This window comes from Diceros bicornis, chromosome 13 (assembly GCF_020826845.1).
Source record: "Diceros bicornis minor isolate mBicDic1 chromosome 13, mDicBic1.mat.cur, whole genome shotgun sequence".
NCBI lineage: Eukaryota > Metazoa > Chordata > Mammalia > Perissodactyla > Rhinocerotidae > Diceros > Diceros bicornis.
This window is the reverse complement of record NC_080752.1, coordinates 28,246,405-28,270,825: the sequence shown is the minus strand read 5'-3', so window position 1 is coordinate 28,270,825 and position 24,421 is coordinate 28,246,405. Positions and strand designations below refer to the sequence as shown.

Below are 24,421 nucleotides of genomic sequence, written 5' to 3'. Positions count from 1 at the left end.
ATTTTCCAACTTGCTGTTTATCTGCTTCCTACTTCAGGTAATCACTTGGGGAAAAAAATACCCTAACGTAGGTCAGGTTATAAACTATCATCTTACCTAGGAATTCATATTATAGGAATATGTTTTAGTGTGAATTTTCTGGAAGCCCAGGGCCAAGAAGCCCTAAACTAGCTCTTTAGGGCTTCTAATCTCCCTCTTTTCGTTCTGTATTAATTTATCTCCTTAATTTGTTATGGGCAGCTAGGATCATATATGGATAGTGATTGAAACAGATTAATTGCCTCTTTGTACAGATCGCCAACCGTTCCTTATCATTTACAAAATTCCTTTAGCTCCTGCAAGTTCCCTAAGGAGTGTTAAGATGCCTCAGAACTCTTAGTTTTGCAGTTTAAGATTCATTTCCTGGCTTTAATCTGCGGTTATTTTTATATGTGAAATAACTTCAACCTAAAGCATTTTCATTGTTTTGTCTATACATGCTTTAGTACTTCATTAGACTCCATAACTTGTCAGTCAGTTTATTTATCTATTCATTCATCATTTAACACATTATTGATTCACTAGTAGGGGAAGGGCTCTATAGGTGCTGGGAACACGTAACTGAATAACATGTTCTCTCTGCTCTTGAATACTTCATAGTCTTTAAAAAAAATCTTTTATTTGGAACTACTTTTAGACACACAGAAAAGATATGTGTACGGAGTTTCCATATATCCCTCATGCAGTCTTCCTCGGTGTTAACATTTTACGTAACTGTAGTACAGGTGTCAGAACCAGGAAATTAGCATTAGTACAATGCCATTGAACTAAAGACCTTATTTGACTTGCACTAACGTCTTAGTCCATTTGGGCTGCTGTAACCAAGTACCATAGACTGGGTGGCTTATAAACAATAGAAATTTATTTCTCACAGTTCCGGAGGCTGAAAGTCCAAGATCAGGGTGCCAGCATGCTTGAGTTCTGGTGACGTCCCTCTTCTGGTTTGCAGACTTCTGACTTCTCCTTGTATCATCACATGGCTGAGAGCAGAGAGAGAAAGCAAGCTTCCAGTTCAACACCTCAAAATTGGTTTTGTCCTTCTCCTTTCCTCTATCTGTAGTTTCTTTCTTCAACAGTGAAAAACTCAGTTCTTGGATTGTTTAAAATATATTTGCTTATTTTTATTCAATTCTAGAATGCACATAACTTAGTTTCAGAATTTGTAACCCATGTCCCTGTGAGAAACACATTACTGACTAAAGTTGTGTCTGTAGTCTTAAAGTATATAGGCAGGATACTGTGTTCCAAAGTGGCTTAGGTCATTTCTCTTGTTTCATACCTCCTTACACGTGGTTGTGTTATTCATTTATAATACAGTTAGGTTCATTTGATAGGTTTCCCATTCCATTTTTGGTTCCTTCTGGTTGATTTGGACTGTGTATTTTTTATTTATTTATTTTTAGTTTTTTGTGAGGAAGATCAGCCCTGAGCTAACATCTATTGCCAATCCTCCTCCTTTTTTTCCCCTTTTTCTGCCCAAAGCCCCAGTAGATAGTTGTATGTCATAGTTGCACATCCTTCTAGTTGCTGTATGTGGGATGCCGCCTCAGCATGGCCCGACAAGCGGTGTGTCGGTGCCTGCCGGGATCAGAACCCGGGCCGCCAGTAGTGGAGTGCCCGCACTTAACTGCTAAGCCACGGTGCCGGCCCCTGTTTATTTTTTGAGTATGTGAGGTCATGTGGCCTATTGCTGTGGTTCTCAGGGTCAGACTATAAAAAGATGTAGTCTTCCACCCTGCTGTTTCCATTGCCTGCTTCTTTCCCTCTCTTTCCCACCTACCAGCTGTAGGTAACTGATCACTTTACCTCTTAGTTTATCCTTCTTGCATTTTCTTTTCACAAATGAGCAAACACACATCTATTTTCTTATAACCTCTTCTCCCTCATGTAACGGGTAGCATACTATAGATACTCCTTTGTGCTTTGCTTTTTTCCCTTAACATTATGTTCTGGAAATTGCTCCATATCAGTTCACAGATCTTCCTCATTCTCTTTTACAGCTGCATAGTACTCCAGAGTGTGGATGTACCATACTTTATTGAGCTGCTCTCTTGTGTGTGGGCATTTAGGTTGTTTGCAGGGTGTTTCGATTATAAATGGTGCTGCAGTGAATATCCTTGTGCATGTGTATTTCCTTATTGTTGGATGTGTATCTTCAGGGTGAATTTATAGGAGAGGGATTGCTGGATTGAAAGGTTTATGTACATGTGGTTTCCCTCCAGAAGACGTATACCAATTTGCATTCCCTCCAACAATGTATTAGACTTCCTGTTTCCTCAACAGAATGCGTTGTTTTACTTTTTGAAATTTTGCCTGTCTGATAGGTGAGAAATAGTATTTCAGTGTTGTTTTACTTTATTTTGCTAACAGTGAGTGAGTTTGAGCGTTTTTTCGTATGTTTGCAGGATATTTTTGTCTCTTCTGTTCATGTTTTTTCTGTTGGGTTTTTGTCTCTGTGTCTGTTGTATATGTTGCAAATATTTTCTCCCACTTCTGTGAGTTTTCTTTTAATTTTTTTGGTTTTTAAAAAATTATGCAAACCTTATTTTTATCTAGTCAAATTTATCAATCTTTTTTTTATTCCCTCAGGACTTTGAGTCATAGTTAGAAAACCTTTCCCTACACCAAATTTAAAGAGGAGTTGTACTCAATTGTCCAGCATCATTTATTAAAAAGTCAAATTTTACCTCAGTGGTTTGAGATGCCACCTTTGTCATATATTATTTTCCATATGTATTCTGGACTTGCTATTCTATATTCTGTTGTCTGTGTGTCAGCACCACTCTCTTAGTTATAGAGGCTTTATAGTATGTGTTAATGTCTGATAGGATAGTTCCCCCCTTTTTCAGTATTTGTTTTTCCATGTGAATCTTAGTGTTAACTTGTTTCATTCCATAAAATAGCTAGTTGATATTTGTATTAGGATTGCATTGAATTTATAGGGCAAGCTATGTCGAAATGCCATGTGGAGTTTCCCTATCCAAAAACAGGATGTTTTTCCATTTGTTCATGTTTACTTTTGTGTCTTTCAGGAGTGTTCAAGAATTTTCCTCATATAGATTTTCTCATTCTTGTTAGATTTATTCCTTTGCCTTTAATCTTACAGACATATATTGAACTCTATACCCTGATAGTAGCGAATATATATTCTTCTTATGTGCCTTGGCATATTCTCAAAAATGATCATATATTAGATCATAAAGAAAACATCTATCTGATGAAAATGCAATAAAACTATAGTTTACAAACAGAAACAAAGAACAGAAAGGCTCTTTCACCTGGAAATTTAAAACTTCCTATTAAACAACTCCTGGGTAGAAGGGGAAATACAAACTGAAATTAAAGAAATTTTTTACAATGATGGTAAAAATACTATATACCAGAATTTATGGCATTCATTCATGATCAGAGGAAAACCAGTTATACTAAACATGTCAATTTAAATGAAAAAATAAAATTACATAAATTAAATTTGCAGCTTAAGTGGTAAAAAGAACAACAAATAAATCAAAAGAATGCGCTGATATTGTGCTCAATGTATAGAGGAGATACTTAAGACAATTATGTTTAAAAAGTGGAGAGGCAAAAGGACTTAAGTGGAAATAATGTTGTATATTGTTATACTTAAGAGCAACCACAGAGAAACCCACACAGAGAGTTGCACTTAAAACACTACAAATAGGGGCTGGCCCAGTGGCACCCAGTAGCGTAGCGGTTAAGTGCACGCGCACTGCTTCCGCTGCGTGGGGTTCGAAGGTTCTGATCCTGTGCACGCACCGATTCATTGCTTGTGAAGCCATGCTGTGGCAGCGTCCCATATAAAGTAGAGGAAGATAGGCACGGATGTTAGCCCAGGGCCAGTCTTCCTCAGCAAAAGGAGGAGGATTGTCATCGTATGTTAACTCAGGGCTAATCTTCCTCACAAAAGACAAAACCAAAAAAAACCAAAACCACTACAAGTAAATCAATATAGAATCCTCAAAAATGTTCAGATAACCCATGGGAAGGCAAGAGAAACAGAAAAGAAACTTAAAAAAAAAAAATCCTATACCTGTCATTAATCAGATGTCTTACAATAGACAAGATACTCATTCTGTCTCAAAATCTTTTTTCCCCCTTCATTTTTGGCAAAGAGTGATAATAATAGCTGTAGATAAGCATGCTACTATAAGCATTCTGTACATGCTCGTGAACCTCTTCACGAGTTTCTCCGAGGTTTGCATATGCCTGGGGATATACAAAGACTTTTCCAGTTATGAATAGTTTTAAGGGAGTGAATTTCTGGGCTACAGTTTCCGTTTGTATTCTCTCCTTGCACGAGGAGATTCTCTTCTCTCTCCTTCATCTCCTTCAAATAGCCTCCTCCCACTAGCCAGAGGACTCTTAAAATGATGCAGTGCCGAGTGTGGCTGTGTGGGGCACCAAACCGAAGGGCTACTGAAATGAGTCTTTTCAAGGAAGGCTTTGTTACTGATAAATGAAAGGACCCTACGACATGGGGCTTCCCTGTCTTTAGTCATATTTCTGTTAACAGTGAAGCATCATGTTAGAAATGGGGTATACAGGACCTTATGAGGCTCTGAAACCAGATAGTTCAGCAAGGTAGGAGTGATGGCAATTTTCTCTTAATCTCTTCTCCTCCATTCCACAAACACTGTCAAATAATGTACTGCTTTTGAGAGAGCGCATAATGAAAGGAGGGCTCTGGAGAAAAAATATTGAATGCTTAAAATGATACTCACACATATACACACATTTTTAGATGTAAGCACTACTCTTCAGCAAGAGGTGATGTGAAAAATATTTCAAAGTGGGTGCCAGCCAGTCAGAGTTAACCAGAGTTGACCTGCTCTTGTCCTCCCTATCTTCAGCTCTGCTCAGTACTCAGGACTCAGTGCAGGGGAGCTCATTACCTTGGAACGAACAGCAACTGTAAACAGCCACAGCTACATGCTAATGACTCTTGTTTTATTTTCCCCCAATACTTTTTTCTAATATGCAGTAAAATGCAGATTTTAAGTTTACATTTTCATAAATTTTGATAAACTTGTTTCACCCTAAACAAGGCATGGAATATTCCCATCATCCCAGAAAGTTCCCCTAAGCTACTTTCCTTTCAAAACTTCCCACCCAGAAGCAACTGCTGTTCTCATTTCTCTCACCATAAATTACTTTTGCTTGTTGTAGAATTTCATATAAATGGAGTCATAAGTATGTCCCTTTTTTGTGTCTGGCTTCTTTTACTCAATATTTAATTTTTGAGATTTTTCCATGATGTACTGTGTATCAGTAGCTCTTTCCTTTGTATTGTTGTTTCCTTTGTATTGTTGTATTTCATTGTACAAATATACAGTGATTTGTTTACCTATTTCCTTATTGATGAACATTTGAGTTGTTACTAGGCTAATATGAATAAAGCTGTTATGAATAACAACCACAAAGTACAAAGAAGGAAATTATAAAGATAATAACAGAAATTAATGAGGAGAAAAGCATTAGATCTAATTAATCAATTCTTTTTAAAAAAATTCTAATATCTCATTAAAAAATACATTATAGGGGACCGGCCTAGTGGCACAAGCGGTTAAGTGCACGCGCTCCGCTGCGGTGGCCCGGGGTTCGCCAGTTCGGATCCCGGGCACTCACTGACGCACCGCTTGTCAGGCCATGCTGTGGCCGTGTCCCATGTAAAGTGGAGGAAGATGGGCATGGATGTTAGCCCAGATCCAGTCTTCCTCAGCAAAAAGAGGAGGATTGGCGGATGTTAGCTCGGGGCTGATCTTCCACACACACACACACACACACACACACACACAAATACATTATGACCAACTGGAGTTTGTTCCAGGGAGGCAAGATAGGTTCACTATTAGAGACTCTGTTAATATCGTATACCATGTTAATAAGTATAAGGAAAAAACCATATCTCCAAAGCTATGATTATCATATGATTATTTCTAAAGTTAGTGTCATATTTAATGGGAACACCCAAGAAACATTTCTACTGAGTTCAGGAAGAAGGCAAGGATGCCTTCTTCCACTATTTCCACTACTTTCACGTTGTATTAGAGGTTCAATGCAATTAGAGGCTTAAGAAGGTAAAGAAGAAGTAAAACTATGTTTATTTGCAAATAACAGCATATCTGGAAAACCTCAGAGAATCAATGATTAAAATCAAATAAAAAATTCAGTCTAGTAGCAGGATATAAAATTAACATACAAAAATCAATACCCTTCATATAATCAAACAGGAAGTAAATAGAGGACACAGTGGCAGATAAAATCCCATTTATTACAGTTTCATAGTCATTTATCAGATGATATGCTTCTATTCTTACTGCTTTTGGCTTTCCCTAAACCAGTTGTGTTGCCCTTCCGAGGGAATATTTGGCAATGTCTTTAGATATTTTTGATTGTTAAAATGATGTGTGCGTGGGTGCTATGGGCTAGAGGCCAGGGATGCTGCTAAATCCAGCGTAGCCACTGACAGCAAAGAATTATTCAGTTCAAAATGGGAATAGTGCTGCGATTGAGAAGCCGTGTCCTAAACATATCTGACTTTCAGTGCCTGTGCTTAGAATTGTGGGTTGGTAGGGTTTCTATACCTTTAATTAATACATAATGAATTATTCAAGTTTGAGGGTAAACTTAGATTTGAGTCATAACCAAGAATGATAAAAGAAGAATCACTTTTCTTTCGTAATGGACAGTGATGGAAATAGCTTATTTTACATAGCACTGAATAATATACAAAGTTTCCTAGACTTATTTGATGTTCTTAATATTTTTATGAGATAAGTATAATAGGTATTCTTATCCCTATTTAACTGATAAAAGAACTGACCTATTTCTTCTAGGCGTCAGGGACTAAATCACTTAAGATAGATGGATAGTTAGTTGCAGGGTGAGTGCATTGTTCAGTGATCTTACCTGCTTTTTCTTTTCCAGAAGCTCATTTTAATTCCAGCTAAATACTGGAGGGATAGGTCCTGGGCCTGGAAAGTTGATACATAGTCCATATTTTTCTTTAATTGTATCTTATTACCTACAAATAGTGCTTCAAATAGAACTTTCTGCGATGATGGAAATGTTATATAAATTTGTGGTGTTCAGTCTGGTAGCCATTAGCCACATGTGGCTGTTTACATTTACATTAATTAAGATTAAGTGAAATTTAAAATCCAGTTCTCTTCAGTTGAACCAGCCACATTTCAAGCCCCCAGTAGCCCTGCATAATCTTCTAATCAATAGTTCTCAACGGAACTTTAATAAATCAATAGCATTTTTGTTTAATTTTAAAAATGGAGATTGTCTGAGCCCATCTTAGCTTTTGCCTATTGCTGAGGCTTTGGTCATGGTTACTTAAAGGTTACTTCCCATACCACCTGTGGGAAGGGAGGACATTGCTTTTTAATTTCTTGGTAGGAAGTGAATGAGTGTCCATCCCTATGTTGATATCCCTCAGCCAGTTTCTTTCATTAACACGTTGGCCGTTAGCTGGGGTGTATGTTGTTAAGTGCCAGCTCATGGAGTCGTTATAGGAGTGGAATGCTTGTTAAAGCTGTGGGAGGGAGGGCGCATCTCTGGAAGCATCCTACATTGATGTGCTTTCAATCCTCCAATTCCATCTACTCTAATCGCAGCTGTTGGCTTCCACTAGATGTTAAAGTTACCTTCTGTGACCCCTGAGGGAGCTGGAGTTCTTAAAACCTCCCTGCCTCTTTGGGAACCCTTGAAATTCTCCCAACGTGTGTGTGTGTGTGTGTGTGTGTGTGTGTGTGTGTAGCAGGAAGGTGTTTCTGACATTTACATTTGGTGCATGGAAAACGGCTTAAGGAGTTCTGTAGTATTGTAGAGTTTTCAGCTGTGTTGTGGTTCAACTTTTGTTGGTAGAGGAACTTGGAAAGCTTACTGCTCTTTATTGCAATATATCCATGGGAAAGTGTTTTCCAACTTACAGTTATTTAATGTTGCCTGAAAATTTGGGAAGTGCTTGTTTGTATATTAGAGCCCATCTATATATTTAAAGAGTTAAAGTTTCTCTAGGTTTTCATTTCCAAGTCAGTTTATTTCTTGCATGTTAAAAGAGAAGAAAAATATTCAACGGTTACACATTCTGCCTATCATACGGTAGCAGGAAGAAAAGGCCCATTTTGCTTTGATGATTTATTTAGAAAGGCTTTAGATGGATTTTTTTCATAAAATAATTTAACTGTGGTTTGAATTTTTCCTGTCATTTCTAGTTTAATATCCTTGCATCACAATTCTACCCTCAATTTATCTTTGTGGTTTAATTAATTTTTTTCTGTAACTAAAATGCTGAGGTGAAAGCAGTTAAGTTGTAAAGTTGTAGGTTGAAGCAGTCATGAAACAAAAAAATATAATATTGGACATTTTCTTCTTTTCGAAACTCCCAATTTTCTGAATAGACTATTATGGAGTTTGTAGCTATATTCTACATGTTATTAGAGTAATATGGATTTAGTTATATCTTTCCCCACCCTTGCCCCTCCAGTTATATTTTGGTTTGCAAAGCAATTGAGGGTATTACTAATGTATTTTTGTTTGTTTGTTTGTTTTCAGAGGGAAGTGTAACATTTCCCATTTTTCTGACATATTTGCTGCTAGAGAGTTTAAAGCCCGAGTGGATTCATTTTTCTACATATTAGGCTACAACCCTGAGACAAGGTAAGTGAGTCATGTGGGCCCACTCAGTGAGAACTTTTGCCTTTCTCACGTGTGTGTGTGTGTGTGTGTATGTGTTTACACATCTGGGCATATACTAAGAAGATTTTAGAGAACGACTTCAAAATCCTATAGTAAATCTCTTTAGAAGGTGTTGTAATTAATGTCTTTGGTGTCTAAAGCATCTTATTGTTTGTACTTTATTTTTTTAAGAAAAGGAAAAATGAGAAAATTTGGGTTTATAGAGGGCAGGATAAAGCCATATGTTTAGTTGATCTGTGTTTTGAACTTTTGAATTGGCAGATTATTACCTTAATGTACATTCTGTCAAGCCTTCCATGATACCATATTGAAAACACTAGGACATTATGGAAAGTTCGTTGGTTAGTCATTTGTTTTGTTCACTTAATAAAACCCCTGGAACATTAACTGAAATATATCTTTAGTAAGACCACTGGTATGAGATGGAGACATCCAGTTCTCAGCCATCTTTGTAAGATCTATGTAACAGGTAGACTTATTATTTTTTACATGGAGAGCAAAGAGTCAAAATAATTTAACAGACAGAATTCTTTGTTCATGTCTGTACGTAGTTTAACTTAGCACATGGAAGAACTTCTGTAAGAGTACATGCATTCATATTTATCCTGTATCAATCATGTGACTACATGTTTTATTAGAGATTTAAAAAATGTTAGGGCTGGCCCCGTGGCTTGGCGGTTAAGTGCGCGCGCTTCTGCTGGCGGCCCGGGTTTGGATCCTGGGCACGCGCCGGCGCACCCGCTTCTCTGGCCATGCTGAGGCTGCGTCCCACATGCAGCAGCTAGAAGGATGTGCAACTATGACATACAACTATCTACTGGGGCTTTGGGGGAAAAAATAAATAAATAAAATTTTAAAAAATGTTAGCTGGTGATCAAGTAGTCTGTGCTTGGGACACACAAGGCATAATCTACAAATTTAAGGATTTAGATAGAAATAAAAGATACTTGGCTCAAGGAAGTTAGTGGAAGAACTACATTAAGTGTAATTGCAAGATGGATATTGTTTTAGTGAAAATCTTTTCCTAGAGGATACTGAGAAAATATATGTAAAATTTAGAATGTTGCTGTTTAGACAGTCAACAAAAGGCAACATATTTTTTGTTGTGGTTGTAAGAGGCTGCGTAAAGCTCTATTGGGGCATATCTGTTAGTATCTCTCTCTCTATATATATATATACTAGACAACAATAATAAGAGTAATAGTGTAATGGTCACCTTTTTTTCTTTAGAAAACAGTGAATTTGAGCTTTTATTTTTCTTTTCGAAAGTATGCCCTGTTCCAGTGACAAGCTGATGGATGGTAATATTTCAAAAGCATCTTACATTTTGAAATGTTTATTTCACATATACATTTATTGACTGCGTGCTCATATCTTCCTGTTGCCCAGGTGAAGAGTAGAACACTTGAGCTTGAATGTCTGTCTAGTTAGAAGAGTCTGTTATTTCAGTGATGCCATGTTTGTTAAACTATTTTATAAATAGTTGTCATGTTGCACAAGTTAGATTGTATTAGCAAATTGACCAGATAGCTTTTGTGTTTCAAATATTTAGCTCTTGAGTTCATAACAATCAACCAAATTTAGGTTTTACTAGTTTTGGTTATGCATCTGTTTTTGCTAAATGCTTATTAAGAGTGATATATAACTTACCTATGTAAGCTAGAGACTCACAATTTCCTGTCTCATTTTTCATTGTGTGTTGCTGCCAGTCATTCAGAATGATACGTCCCATCAGTTTTGTTTTAAAATTTGGGTTAGGTATGCAATAAAAGGATGTTGTCTCTCACCTGAAAAAGCAACACAAAGAGGTGCCTATACCAGTGTGTTTATAGGATCTGCGTCCTGAATCACTTCTTGTAATGCTGTGACCTTCCTAGTTACCATTTGTTCATTTCTGTGCTTGTGTTCCCATGTCCAGCTTGTGCTTGGTGTATTGTAAGTGCTTGAGGGGTATTGGGTGAAGTGAAGTGAACAAACATTTGAGCGTCTACTTCAAGTAAAGTTTGTGGCAGATCTCAAACTTCTCACAAAGTGAGTGTAACAATTTGCAGCAGTGGAGCCAGTGTGGCTTCCTGCCCTAGCTCACTGGTTTCACCCTGGACACCACTTTATATTTCTGAAGTTTGGAGTTGGGTGTACAGTTCCCACAGCTGCTCAAATTATCAAAACAGTGTGTGATTTTTCAGAGTATAGAAAAACAGTGTTTCCTCCACCTGGCTTATTCACACCCCAATCCTTAGAATGCGCAGAGTACGTACCTTTGCAGAGTTTACCTCTGTTTCTATCTTTGTTTCAGGTTTGTGGGAGATGGGGCTGTGTGATGAGCTGGTTTCTGGTGTAGTTCTCTCCGTTTGAATGAGGGGGACTAGCATGTAGTCGTGGCTGCATGGTGCTGTATGCTGACTCTTAGTGCCCTGAGTCATTTGGAGAGGAAATGCCAAACTATTGTAGTAATCCCTTAAGATAGTGCATATATCGCTAAGACCACTGGAAGTTAAAGAATGGTGATTCTGTGACTATAAACTTTCATGACTTTCTCCTCTCCTTAAATAATGCAGGAACTTTAAGTGAGTAGTTGAAACTGAAGCTTAAGGTGGATTTATTTATTTCTCATAGCAAATTTTCTGATAGTAGTTAAAAGTTGATTTATGTAATTTTCCTTAACTTATTTAGCATATTACCCAGCACTGAGAGGTTGGAATTTTTTTTTTTATTGATGTCTTAATAGTTTATAACATTGTGAAGTTTTGGTTGTACATTATTGTTTGTCAGTCACCATATACGTGACTCCCTTCACCCCTTGTGCCCACCCCCGACCCCCATTGCCCCTGGTAACCACACTACAGTTTTCTCTGTCCATGTGTCGGTTTATATTCCACATATGAGTGAGATCATATGGTGTTCGTCTTTCTCTTTCTGGCTTATCTCACTTAACATAATAACCTCCAGGTTCATCCATGTTGTTGCAAATGGGACGATTTTGTCTTTTTTTATGGCTGAGTAGTACTCCATTGTATATGTATACCACATCTTCTTGATCCAATCATCAGTCAAGGGATACTTGGGTTGCTTCCACTTCTTGGCTATAGTGAATAATGCTGCAATGAACATAGGGGTGCATAAGCCTCTTTGGATTGTTGATTTCAGATTCGTTGGATAGATTCCCAGTAGTGGGATAGCTGGATCATAGGGTATTTCTATTTTTAATTTTTTGAGGAATCTCTGTACCGTTTTCTATAGAGGCTGCACCAGTTTGCATTCCCACCAGCTGTGTTTGAGGGTTCCCATTTCTCCACATGAGAGGTTGGAATTTTTAGTCACATTTATTGCATCGGTCCTTTTTTAAAAAAACCCAGTGTTTGGCTACACTTTTATTTTCCGTCTAACCTGGTTATTATATTTCTGAATGTCGTGTCTTGTCAGTGATCTGGTTGTCCAGAACTTTTTGGTTTTGATGGTATTACTTTATTGAACACAGGTATGATAGTGGGAAACAGACTTTTCTATACTCTTTGGTTCATTGCCTTTAAAATTTGGGGAGATTGGATTTCTTAGTAATTGGCATGGAATTACTATGGTTATTAGGTATAAATTTATATTTCACTAATTTTTTTCTACCCAGAGTACTGATCATTAATGCTAATAACGTATCCACAATAATACAGATCTGTAATCTCTCATCTTCAATTCTGAAATCCGAAAGCTCTGAAAATCAAAAGAATTTACGCTAAGCTTGGTGCTGAAACGCATTTGATGGTCACACTTGACCCAAACTGATGTGAGGCTGTGTGTATTCTTAATTTAGTTCTCTTTGTGTGAATTCGCACAACTTGTACTGCAAAAGTACCAGTTTGATAGAATAGGGGTTATTGCTCAAACACTGCTGGGTATTGCAAAAATATAGTATATTTACTATAGTACCTTTCTGAATCCACAAAGTTCTGAATTCTGAAAATTCTCTGACCTTAAGGGTCTTAGCTAAGGGATTGTGACATTGTATTCTTGCTAGCCATGACATGTAAGGAACAGAATTTAATTGGGCAAAAAATTTGGGGGCAGATGCTTCTAGCTTCAAGTAGGATACAAGCTATAAGAAGCTGACGAATGAAGAGGCTTGAATGTAATGCTGGCCTAAACTTGAAGCGTTAGGTAATTGGGCTTTGCTTTTGGAGTTTGTTTTGGCATTTCTGTACTCAGGGAGTGTTCACTTTTGCTATATAAACAAGATTCATCCCAAATTTACTTCTGCAGTCAGCATACTCTGCAACATACTCTGCAAAATGAGAACTCATTATGTTCTCATTTTGTTTGAAGGGTCTGATCCAACATCTGGTTAGAAAGTTAATGAAGTCAGTAAATTTCATCTCAGAGGTCTTAGTACATAAAGCCAGTTAGACCTTATATACATCTGACCAAAACACCAATATCCTTGGTTGAACTAAAGTAGGTTGGTTTAGCTTATAAATAGAAAGGAGCATGGCAACTTGGTTACATTCATCCCTTTACTGTCCTTAGTTGCTTTTTCATTTGTCCAGTATGCATTGCCGTTTTAATCTGACTGCTTGATCCTTTTGTTAAGACTGACAACCTGGAAAGATCTCTCCTCTTGGAGCCAGGCAGCCTGGGTTCTGATCCTGGGCTGCCACTTCATCTTTGTGTCCATGAGTAAGGCTTGTATTTCTTGGACTGTTTCCACCTCAATAAAATGGGGATGGCAAAAGCTACCCTACAGGTAGCTTTTGTAAACTGTCAGGGTTTTTTTTGTTTCTTGGGAATTGTAAAAATAATTATAAATTTTCTTTTGAGGAAAAGGTTGAAAAATATCAAATTTTTTTTTTTTTAAACCTTGTAAAATGTTAAATCCAAAAGCAAAACATAAACTACTTCCCAAGATGTCTTGATTTTACCAGGTAGACCATTAACCACCTCTGGTGGATTGTGCTGCCATGTGGAAGTCTGAACACTGGGGATTCTTGACTCTGCTTGGAATATTGATTGTAAAATTCTTAGAAAATATATAACAGTTGCTAAAAATGTAAGATAAGTTTCTTCATTGACCCTAATGAAACTGACCCAACAATTACAACGAATAAGTAAGTGGTATTAACGTGAAATAATACATTTCTACAGTCAGAATATTTCAGTGAAAAATCTGAGAGAACCAAAATTGAAAAAAAATTTATTGTGAAAAGTAGATTTGAGCTTTTTATAGCAAATGAGTTTATCCCCTATCAAGCCTGTAGGTTTTATTGAATTTTTAGTTGTCCTTTTTCCTGTCTTCCCATACCCCCACCTCAGCAGGTTCAGCCTATTGGCCAATGCCTTTTTTACTGTACTTTCTGACCCTTTCTGGGTGTATACCTTTCATTCCTTGGAAAATTTTTCCTTACCTTTCTGCCTCAGGCCAGTGAGTTGGGAGGGGACGGAAGTAATGGTGAATGGAGTCCCAGTAAGAACAAAAGATTTGATAGTGACCATGTGAGAGGAGGTGCCTTTATCTTTAAATTATTAAGCATGACTTTTCCCAGGGACCAATTCATTTGTTTCCCCTTGCTAAATTAGAGTTCTTTAGGTCCCTAAAGTACATTTAGGGATGGTGAAGAAAACATTATTTAAAATGTAGCATTTTGTATTGATGCTCACTGTTCTCTCTTTTTCTCTAATGGTGTCTTGTAAAATCGTCAGTGGTCTCTTCAGAGGCTTGGCCTGCAACATGAAACATCTAATTATATTCTTGGTCCTTTGCTTCTTGAACATAATAAGTCTTCTCTTGCTAATTGGGTAGAAAACAAGTTGAGGGCTCAGATCTGATCTTCTCCTATCTCCTAGGAGAGAATGTTCGTGATCACCTGTGATCACCTGGGCCCTCTCTGCTTTTCTTCTTCTGTGAAGGAGTTTTTTTTAGCAGTGCAGTCATGTGTCGCTTAATGAAAGGAATACGTTCTGAGAAATGCGTTGTTAGGAGATTTGTCGTTGTGTGAACATTATAGAGTTAACCTGAATGTGATTGCCTACTACACACCTGAGCTGTATGGTACCAATCTTATGGGACCACTGTTATATATGCGGTCTGTCGTTGACTCTAACATCCTTATGCAGCGCATGACTGGATTGAGGCTTAAGGATATTTATCATTACTTTTAGTAGCAATTATAAACCAAGGTACTTGCAAGAAATTATATTTAATCTCTGCCTGAGACAATAGCAATAATGTTACTAATAATTGCTACAGTTAGTGAGCACTACCTGCCCAGCACTGCTCTGAGTGTTTTACTTGCATAATTCATTTTATTTTACTTTGTTTTAAACAATTTCAACCTTATAGAACAGTTGCAAGTACAGTAGAAGACCTTTTCTTAACTGAACCATTTGAAATATGTTGTCACCATGAGGCTATATCACACTCTAATACTTGATGTATTTCCTATGAACAAGGGCATTTTCTTACATAACGATGGTATAGTCCTCAAAATCAGGAAATTAACAATGAAATATTATTACCATAGAATTCTCAGACTCCACTCAAATTTTATCAGTTTTCCCAGTAAAGACCTTTTTAGCAAAAGGATCCAGTTCAGCATCATGGATTTAGTTGTCATGTCTGTTTAGTCTCCTTCAATCTGGAGCAAGTTCTCAGTCTTTCCTTCACTTCATGAGTTTGGAACTTTTGAAGATTATAGGCAAATTATTTTGTAGACTGTCCCTCAGTTTGCATTTGTGATATTTCCTTATTATTAGATTTTGGTCTTGTATCTTTGACAGGGATAGCACAGAAATCAAGTTTTTTTTTTTTTTTTTTTCCTGCATCCTATCGGGTGGTACGCAATTCTAGTTTGTCCCACTGCTGGTAATGTTCACTTTTCTCAGTTGAATAAGGTGGTGTCTACCAGGCTTTGCAATTGTAAAATTTCTCTTTTTCCTTTTATGATTAAAGACCATTTTGTGGGAGGTTGCTTTGCAACTATGTTGATATTCTCTTTTTCATCAAACTTTCAATTTATTCATTTATTTGTATCAGGACTAATGGCTTCCTATTTTATTCAGTTGTTTATAATCTGTTATTGTCAGCATTCATTTTGAGGTCACATTGTTCTAGATTTTGGAGAATGATACTTAGAAACCAAGATCTGGTGCTAGATGTGCTCATTACTTTGTATCACTGCTGTCAGACTTTCTGAGTGAGTGAGTGTGTGTGTGAGTGTGTGTGTGAGAGAGAGAGAATACACATTTGTACTTCTGTGTTTCTTTATCTGTGTTGTGTATCTGTGAGTTCATACCAAATTCTCCAGTTCTAAACCAATACCACAGGGTTCCTGCTACTTTTTTCCACTTTTCCATATTTATGATTCTCATCCTTAACAGTGAGAAATCTTGTTTCATTATCCTTCATATCTTTACTTTCAATTTCCTATCACTGACTCTGCTCTCTCCTACACATGGATGGGTTTTGACATCTTGAGTTGTATCTTTAGTAGATTTAGCATTTGATATTTCTTACTGTGACCTCAGGGAATCAAATTTGTAACATCGTCTGTTCAGCGTGCTTGGGATAACAACTACTACTGTGTAGTGAATGCTCACTCTGTGCTCGGTCATTTAATTTATTTAATTCCCGTAAAAGCTCAGTGAGTTTGGTGTTATCTTTATTTTATAAATGAGGAAATTGATATTATATTAACCACCTAGGGCATACGGGTAGTAAACAGGAAATCCGAAGCCTATTTGACTGCATAGCTTGTGCTCTTAACTTCTGTAATTTCATCATAGATTGATTGATATACAACTTAATTTTCTTTGGGCTGTATTGGAAAATAAGTTCTAGTTTTTCTAATGAAGAAAACAACACGCGCTCACTAGAAAATAACTTGAGAAATACAGAAGTTAATGAAGCAAACTGAAATGATACATAATTCTATAACCTATATTTGTGTTTTTCTTTGAATATACATCTGTGTGGGCATGTATAGGTGTATGAGTATGTATTAAGTTTATAATTAAAATATTGTGGGGGCCAGCCCCGTGGCTTATCGGTGGAGGGCACGGACTCCACTGCTGGCGGCACAGGTTCGGATCCCGGGCGCGCACAAACGCACCACTTCTCCGGCCATGCTGAGGCGGTCTCCCACATACAGCAACTAGAAGGATGTGCAGCTACCACATACAACTATCTACAGGGGCTTTGGGGAGAAAAAGGGGAAAAAAAGGAGGAGGATTGGCAATAGATGTTAGCTCAGGGCCGGTCTTCCTCAGCAAAAAAGAGGAGGATTGGCATGAATGTTAGCTCAAGGCTGATCTTCTTCACACACACACACAAAATAAATAAATAAAATATCGTTTATACATAATATACATATAATCATGCATTCCTTTATTAGTCCATCTTCTATTATGAACATAATACCTTGTCATTAAACGTTTATAAAAATATTTGTAGGTGGCCAGCCCCGTGGCTTAGCAGTTAGGTGCACATGCTTCGCTGCTGGCGGCCTTTGGTTTTAACACCCAGCAGGTATAGGAGATGAGGCCTTGATCTCAAGGAGTTGGGGAGTTGGAACTGAGAGCACCGTACAAAGTTAGGTCCATCAAAGGTCTATTCTTTTGGTGAAAGGATGAACTAGGTAACATATCTGGAACTACAGAGGAAAGTGACAGGGAAACCTGTTTGGGATTGGGACTCTGGACCCAAAAGAGAAGAGGAGAAATACAGGGAGAATTCTCCTTTTTTTATTTTTATTTTTTATTATTTTATTGTTTTGAGGAAGATTGGCCCTGAGCTAATATCTGTTGCCAATCTGCCTCCTTTTTTCCTTTTTTCTCCCCAAAGGCCCAGTAGATAGTTGTATGTCATAGTTGTACATCCTTCTAGTTGCTCTATGTGGGACACGGCCTCAGCATGGCTTGATGAGCAGTGAGTAGGTCCGCACCCAGGATCTGAACTGGTGAACCCCGGGCCGCTGAAGTGGAGCGCGTGAACTTAACTGCTACGCCACCAGGCCGGCCCCCGAGAATTCTCCTTTTAGTTCATAACTTTGGGCCTTGCCCCCATGACAGTTGGGGCTTGAATTTACACGCTTGAAAAATATGAGAACTCCAGGATGAGAAGATAATATAAAAAGAGGTCTTGTGCCAGTGAGCCACCCAGGACACCTGACAGAAGTATATGTAAAAATTTTTTTGGATGGACACGCCCTCTTTCAAGAACCTATAGGATGTCTATAGATAAAGTATCTTTGAATGCTGAGCTTGCTGTCACAAGTTACAAAATGTTGCCATCAACTCGAGTCAGATAAAATAACAGATGAGAAACACACCTAAGATCTTCAAAACTAGAGCTGTCAGAAAGAGACTATAGAGCCGGCCCCGTGGCTTAGTGGTTAAGTGCGTGCGCTCCGCTGCTGGCGGCCCGGGTTCAGATCCCGGGCGCGCACTGACGCACTGCTTGTCCGGCCATGCTGAGGCCGCGTCCCACATACAGCAACTAGAAGGATGTGCAACTATGACATGCAACTGTCTACTGGGGCTTTGGAGTAAAAAATAAATAAAAAAAAATTAAAAAAAAAAACAAAAAGAGACTATACGACAGACTTAATAGATAAAATAGACTTTTACTTCTCTAAAAAATGGACTCTAACAAAATAGAATTTTACTTCTCTCCCGTGGAAGCAAAGTTTGAAGGGAAACAATCTTAGGCTGGTCTGGGGCTCCACTACCGTCAGGGACCCACCCTCTGCTGTCCTTAACTTCAGCTGCTACCTTGTGCTTAAGGTGACAGTGGAATGGTAGCCAAAGAGGGTAAAAATGCATGCCTTCTTTCTTTAAAGCCAGTTTTCATAATTTGTGCAGGGCACTCCTTTTCTTCTCAATAGACCAAAAAGAAAAAAAAATTAGACTCACACTTTACAGGTGAATTCTACCTGTGTTCCAGAGAACAGAGAAAGATGATGTAAGTTCCCTGAGTCAGTTTAAGAGGCCAGTAAAACCTTTATACCAAAACCAGATAAAAAGTAAAATTTATAGGTCAGTCTTAAGAACATGCATGTAAAACGTTTAAATAAAATATTAGAAAATGGAGTCTGTTAAAGCATTAAAAATATGCTTGTCCACGTTGTTCATAGGATGTAAGAATGGTTTAGTAATAATTTAAATGTTAACATATTTTATCACTTGAACATATTGAAGAAGAAAAAATATACAATCATCTTGATGTAGAAAAAGTACTTGATAAAATTCCACACTTATTCAGTATTGGGGGGAAAACTCGTAGCAAATTAGCTGTAGAATGAAACTTCCTTATTCTGTCAAGAATGCTTACCAAAAACCTACAGCAAGTGCCATACTTAAGGGCAGAGTGTTGGAAGTATTCTCTCTAAAATCAGAAACGATATAAGGATTCCCCTGTCCCTTAAGACATGGAAAAGAAAATATGTGAGAATTGGGAATGAAGAAATGAACCTTTATTAGTACGATGTAATAAGTTTTACCATAGAAAATCTGAGAAAATGTGAACAAATTGTTAGAACTGATAAGATAAATCATCATGCTTGCTGGATGTAACATCAATATATATAAAACTCCATTCTATTTCCATATACTAGGAACAATTAGAAAATAAAATTTAAACTATTTCTGAAAGCTTCCCTTCTCTTGGTGTGAAGTTAGTACTAATTAAAAGTCAAATAGATGGACCGGCTCCGTGGCTTAGCGGTTAAGTTTGCGCGCTCCGCTGCTGGCGGCCCGGGTTCGGATCCCGGATGCGCACCGATGCACTGCTTCTCTGGCCATGCTGAGGCGGCGTCCCACATACAGCAACTAGAAGGATGCGCAGCTATGACATACAACTATCTACTGGGGCTTTGGGGGAAAAAAATAATAAATAAAATTATAAAAAAAAAAGTCAGAGAGAATATCTTTTTTGCAACAAGTGTTTTTTTCCTAGAGTTTCCTATTAAGTTTTCATTGCTGTTTTTGCTTTACAATTTCTTGTTAGTAAATAAAACATTTTAGACATTTTTCTATTTCTGGCAAGTAGTAAACTCTTTAAAATAAAACCTAGGACACTTCCATACTGCAGCTCTTACTGTACCTTTGATAAACATAAATTTTCTACTCACTAAAAAATAAGTATTATAGTTTTTGTTTAATAAACATTTTTTTTAATTTTTTTTTTTTTCTCTCCCAAAGCCCCAGTAGATAGTTGTATGTCATAGCTGCACATCCTTCTAGTTGCTGTATGTGGGATGCGGCCTCAGCATGGCTGGACAAGCGGTGTGTCGGTGCGCGCCTGGGATCCGAACCCCGGGCCGCCAGCAGCGGAGCGCGCGCACTTAACCGCTAAGCCGCGGGGCCGGCCCATAATAAACATTTTTAATTTTAGAAAGAATCCAGTACAGTATACTATCCAGAATTAGTATAGTATATTCAGTTCACCTGCTCAGCTCCCTTTTAATCTATTCAGAAGTGTTAATCTCTCACCTATTGTTCAATAGGCATTCCTTGGAGGAGAGAGGGAGGTCTAGGATCCAGAGACAATGTAGATGTACTTGGGATCACAGGACTTCTGGGATGACATAGCGATATGCCATAGAAGGAAACACTAGGGCACCCCGTGTGCAAGGTGTATATGCATATCCTTGCAGGCAGCCAGATAACAGGTTAGGGAAATGTGGCAGGAGTGAGGTCTAGGCAGGTAGTCAGCAGCAGTAAGGAGGCGTCTAGTGTTCAGGGCAACCAGAGGAAAAAACAAGGCCCAGGTGTTAGAGGCCCATAAATACCGAGTAGAGTTCCAGGGTGTCCTCAGTCTAAGATACGACTTGGTCAGTGGAAACAGAGCACATTTCTAGAATTGGATTTTATGGTTAAAGGTGGCACATTGGCTTATTTAATTATCAAGCCACTAGGTTTCAGGGCTCCTTGATTTTTATTGATGAGGAAGAGGACTAATCTCATATTCTGAGGTTGGACTGACTTTGGAGCTGGGTATTAAGTGGATTCAGGGGATCTGAGTAGTATGGAAGCAGGTAGCCAGGCAGGTCACTCATTGCCACTGGCGTGGTCCATTCTCCAGATTCCATGAGGACTGGTGATTAAAGGCTAGTATAAGTATTTTTTGTTTTATATATTTTTAAATTTTCAGTTTGGAATTTTATATACATAACGTAAAGAAGAGTTATGAAGTTAGTACCTAGAACTCTCATACATCTTTCACTCAATTCACCAGTTGTTAACATTTTGTAATATTTGCTTTATTATTTTATTTTATTGATTTTATATTATATACTAATTGTCTTTTTAACTTTATTACAGATTTGCTTTACTATCTCCATTTTTGCCATAGTATTCTCTATATTTGCCATCTTTGCTTCCTTATTTTCTCTATAGTATTTTGCTTTCCTGAATCATTTGGGAATTAATTGCAGACATCAAGGTTCTTTCCCCCTAAATATTTCAATGTGTATTTCCCAAGAACAAGGACGTTGTCTTACATACCATGGTATGGTTATCAAAATCAGGAGAGATGACAATGGTATAGTACCATATAGTCTATGTTCAAATATTTGCCAGTTTCTCTGATATTGAACTTCATAATAGTTTTCCTCCATTATCATGCAATGACATTTGGTTGTTGTATCTCTTTGATATCCTTTGACTTTGTTTTCGTAACGTTTCTTAGCCTTTTTTGATTTTTCATGGCATTGACATTTTTGAAGAATAGAAGCCAGTTTTGTCAAATATTCTTCAATTTGAGTTTGTTCGATGTTTCCTCATGATTAAATTTAGGTTATGTAATTTTTGGCCAAGGAATACTATATAAGCTTCTCAGTGCATCACTTGTATTTTTTTTGAGTTGCTACAAACTAAGAGGGTTGGCATATGATTTCCCTCATGTGGAAGATAAACACATAGATGAGGAGAACTGATTAGTGGTTACCAGAGGAGAAACGAGTGAGGGGGTGGGTGAAAGAGATAAAGGGGCACATGTGTATAATGACGGATAAAAACTAGACTATTGGTTGTGAACACGATGCAGTCTATAGAGAAACTGAAATATAATAATGTACACTTGAAGTTTACGCAGTGTTATAAGCCAATATGACCGCAATAAAAAAATAAAGTAAAATAAGAGGGTTAGGTGGTTCCAGTAAAGATGACTGATATTATCCTTGCCGCCAAAGAGCTTAACATCTATTAAGAGAAGTGAGGTACCCCAGAAAAAGCTGTGATTAGTAATGGTGCAGCAAGAGGAAAACAAAATTCTCTGAGGTTTCCAGGCTGCTCCCAGTAGGGAGGTATCTGCAGGGGAGCTGGTTGGAATTGTGGTAGAGTGGATGAATTCTCCATGCAAAAGAGGATGAAAGAGAAGAGGTCTCAAGATTGAGCCCTGGGGTGTGCTGCCACTGAGGGGTGACAGGAGAACAGGAATCTGTCCAAGTGGTACGTAAGGACAGCTGTGAGATGACAGTGTTAGGAAAGACAATGAAGAGGATGTTGAAATAGGCTGGGGTTGCTCCTGGGATCCAGTATTACAGAAAAAAGGCCATAGGATGTTGGTAACTTGCCCTTAGTGTCACTGAGGCCATTTTGTGGGACCAAAATTATAGTCCACGTTTCTTGACTTGCTATCACAACAACTGTTTTTATGCTGTGTTCTGTGGAACAGTTTTGTGGTTTTTCAGAGTAATGATGAATTTATTAAATTATTATTTTATATTGATTTCTCCAGGTGAGCATTTTCTATGTGAAAGGGTTTTGTAGTTTTTTTAAAAATGCACTTTTGAAGGAAATACTTTGGTGGTCTTATTCATGCTATTTGGCTAATTCAATTGCTCTTGTGTTTAGAAAGTCTTTTTGTCTAGACTGTTTCTAGTCACATACTTCTGGAGACATGTTATCTTACATACCAATAGGGAAAATGGTCTTCAAAGCTGTATATACTTGCTTCATGTGCTGGGTCAAACGTAAAACTTAAGTGTATTTGGCATTTCTTGTGTTATGTAAATTACATTTTTAGCACGGTGCGAGTTTTTTATTTAATCATAGTCTCAGAGTTTAGTTTATTTGATAGCAGAAACAGGAGTACTAAGGAAATGGAATGGCAGCCACATTTACTTTAGAAATCTTGAGGACACTGAGTACTCTTTTAAGCAGGTTTTAATTTTTTCACACTCCATTATATTTGTGGGAAACAGAATTGCACTGCTCTTTCCTACTCTATCTTGTCCTTTTTAAATTTTGGGGAGTCTCAAGGTCTTCCTTTTCCTTTTTAATTGTAGCTAAGTAATGATATATAGAATCATCTCTTAGTTTGCAAATGGAAACTAAGCCTACATGCACACCCAGAACTAGGATTTCGTACATAGCTGACAGCCCAGTATGTCTTTTGTTGGAGGAGGAGTTTGGGGGAGTGGGCATAAAATGTGTTCTTAAGGATTTTGGCAGAAAACGTCTTGGCGCTGGTACTGTGAGCAATATGAATGCTTTGTAGTGCTCAGTATGACTAGGATCAGGTGGCCTTTCTTATGTGGCTTTAGAAATCTTTTTTGTAAATTTTGAGTGAATTTAGGTTTATGGGGAATGTTATAAAGAGTTGCCTAGAGTTTTGAATCAGGAGACCTCAACTGAGGTTTTTAGTTGCTGGGGTATTTGTGGCAGGGTGTTCGTTGACCCCTTGATTTGAACCCTCCTGCCCTTCTTATTGTTAGAAGTACATTCTTCAAGCTAGACATACCTGATGGTTAGTATCACTTTAGGAAATGTTTTTATTTATAACTTAGGCAATTTTAGAACTTTTTATCTAATAGAGATGAAGCTCTTTGCATAAAATACAATATTCTTTAGATACTCTGCTCGCTATACCATTTACACTGCGCTTGTAGCTGTGACAGTTTGTGTGGCCTTTTTCTAAGTGTTTAAAGTTTTCAAAAAGAAATTTGTAGTGTTGCTCCCCTTAAGTAGTCACTACTATGTTTTTAAATGTGCTGCAGTATTTCTGTTAATTAGTCTTATATGTAGTCATTCATATCTGTGTCTTTTGATTCTATTCCTTCTTGAAGATCTTGCTTTTTAAAACCACAATTTATATTAAAAAAAAAAAGAGACAAGACAAAACTTGCTGTTGTCTTGACAGAGCAGGGCATTTATCTGAAGCCTCTAGATGGCTGATGGCTCGGCTTGCCGAGTTCCCTGGTGTTGGCTGTCTTGGATCCCCCTTCTAAGGCCCCACTTCCCTGCACACTAGCTTGGTATGCAGGGAGAAGCTGCAGAGTCTGTTGGCTGGGCTTTATTTACGGAAACAGCAGGGTTGAGATTGATTGCGTTGAGAGACAGTGTATGGATGAGGGAGGGTCACAGCACATGCTCAGTCCTGTCAGTGCGAGGGGGAAGTTTCTGCGTTCTGCGTGAAGGCTTAGGTCATAGCACAAGCTCAGTGAAAGCTCTATGAGGTCTCTCAGACTGCATGTGCCTCCATTTTGAGTTGTTAAAGAGTAGAAGAGGGCAGAGTTTTAACAGTAAGTAGAGGTGCAGGGATTCAGCTAGACTCACCAGAGCCTCTGTTAGTCATGGATGATCCATTCAGCCCCTGCAGGTAGGCTATCTTCCTCTGGCCTCACCGAAACAGTGACGGTTTTTGCTGCTCTTTTCTCACTTCTGAAGATGT

At 37.9% G+C, this 24,421-nt stretch overlaps 1 protein-coding gene across 7 annotated transcripts in view; it reads left to right on the top strand.

The window, feature by feature from the left end:
- RERE (arginine-glutamic acid dipeptide repeats) overlaps positions 1-24,421 on the top strand; it is a 409,123-nt gene that overhangs the window by 237,800 nt on the left and 146,902 nt on the right. For 5 of the 7 annotated variants that reach the window (XM_058552817.1, XM_058552812.1, XM_058552814.1 and 2 more), the window contains one exon: positions 8,623-8,727. The exons of the other annotated variants lie outside the window; for them this stretch is intronic. In XM_058552817.1, coding sequence (XP_058408800.1) covers positions 8,623-8,727 — 105 coding nt within the window. The remainder of the gene's footprint in view (positions 1-8,622; positions 8,728-24,421) is intronic. 7 annotated transcript variants of the gene reach the window in all.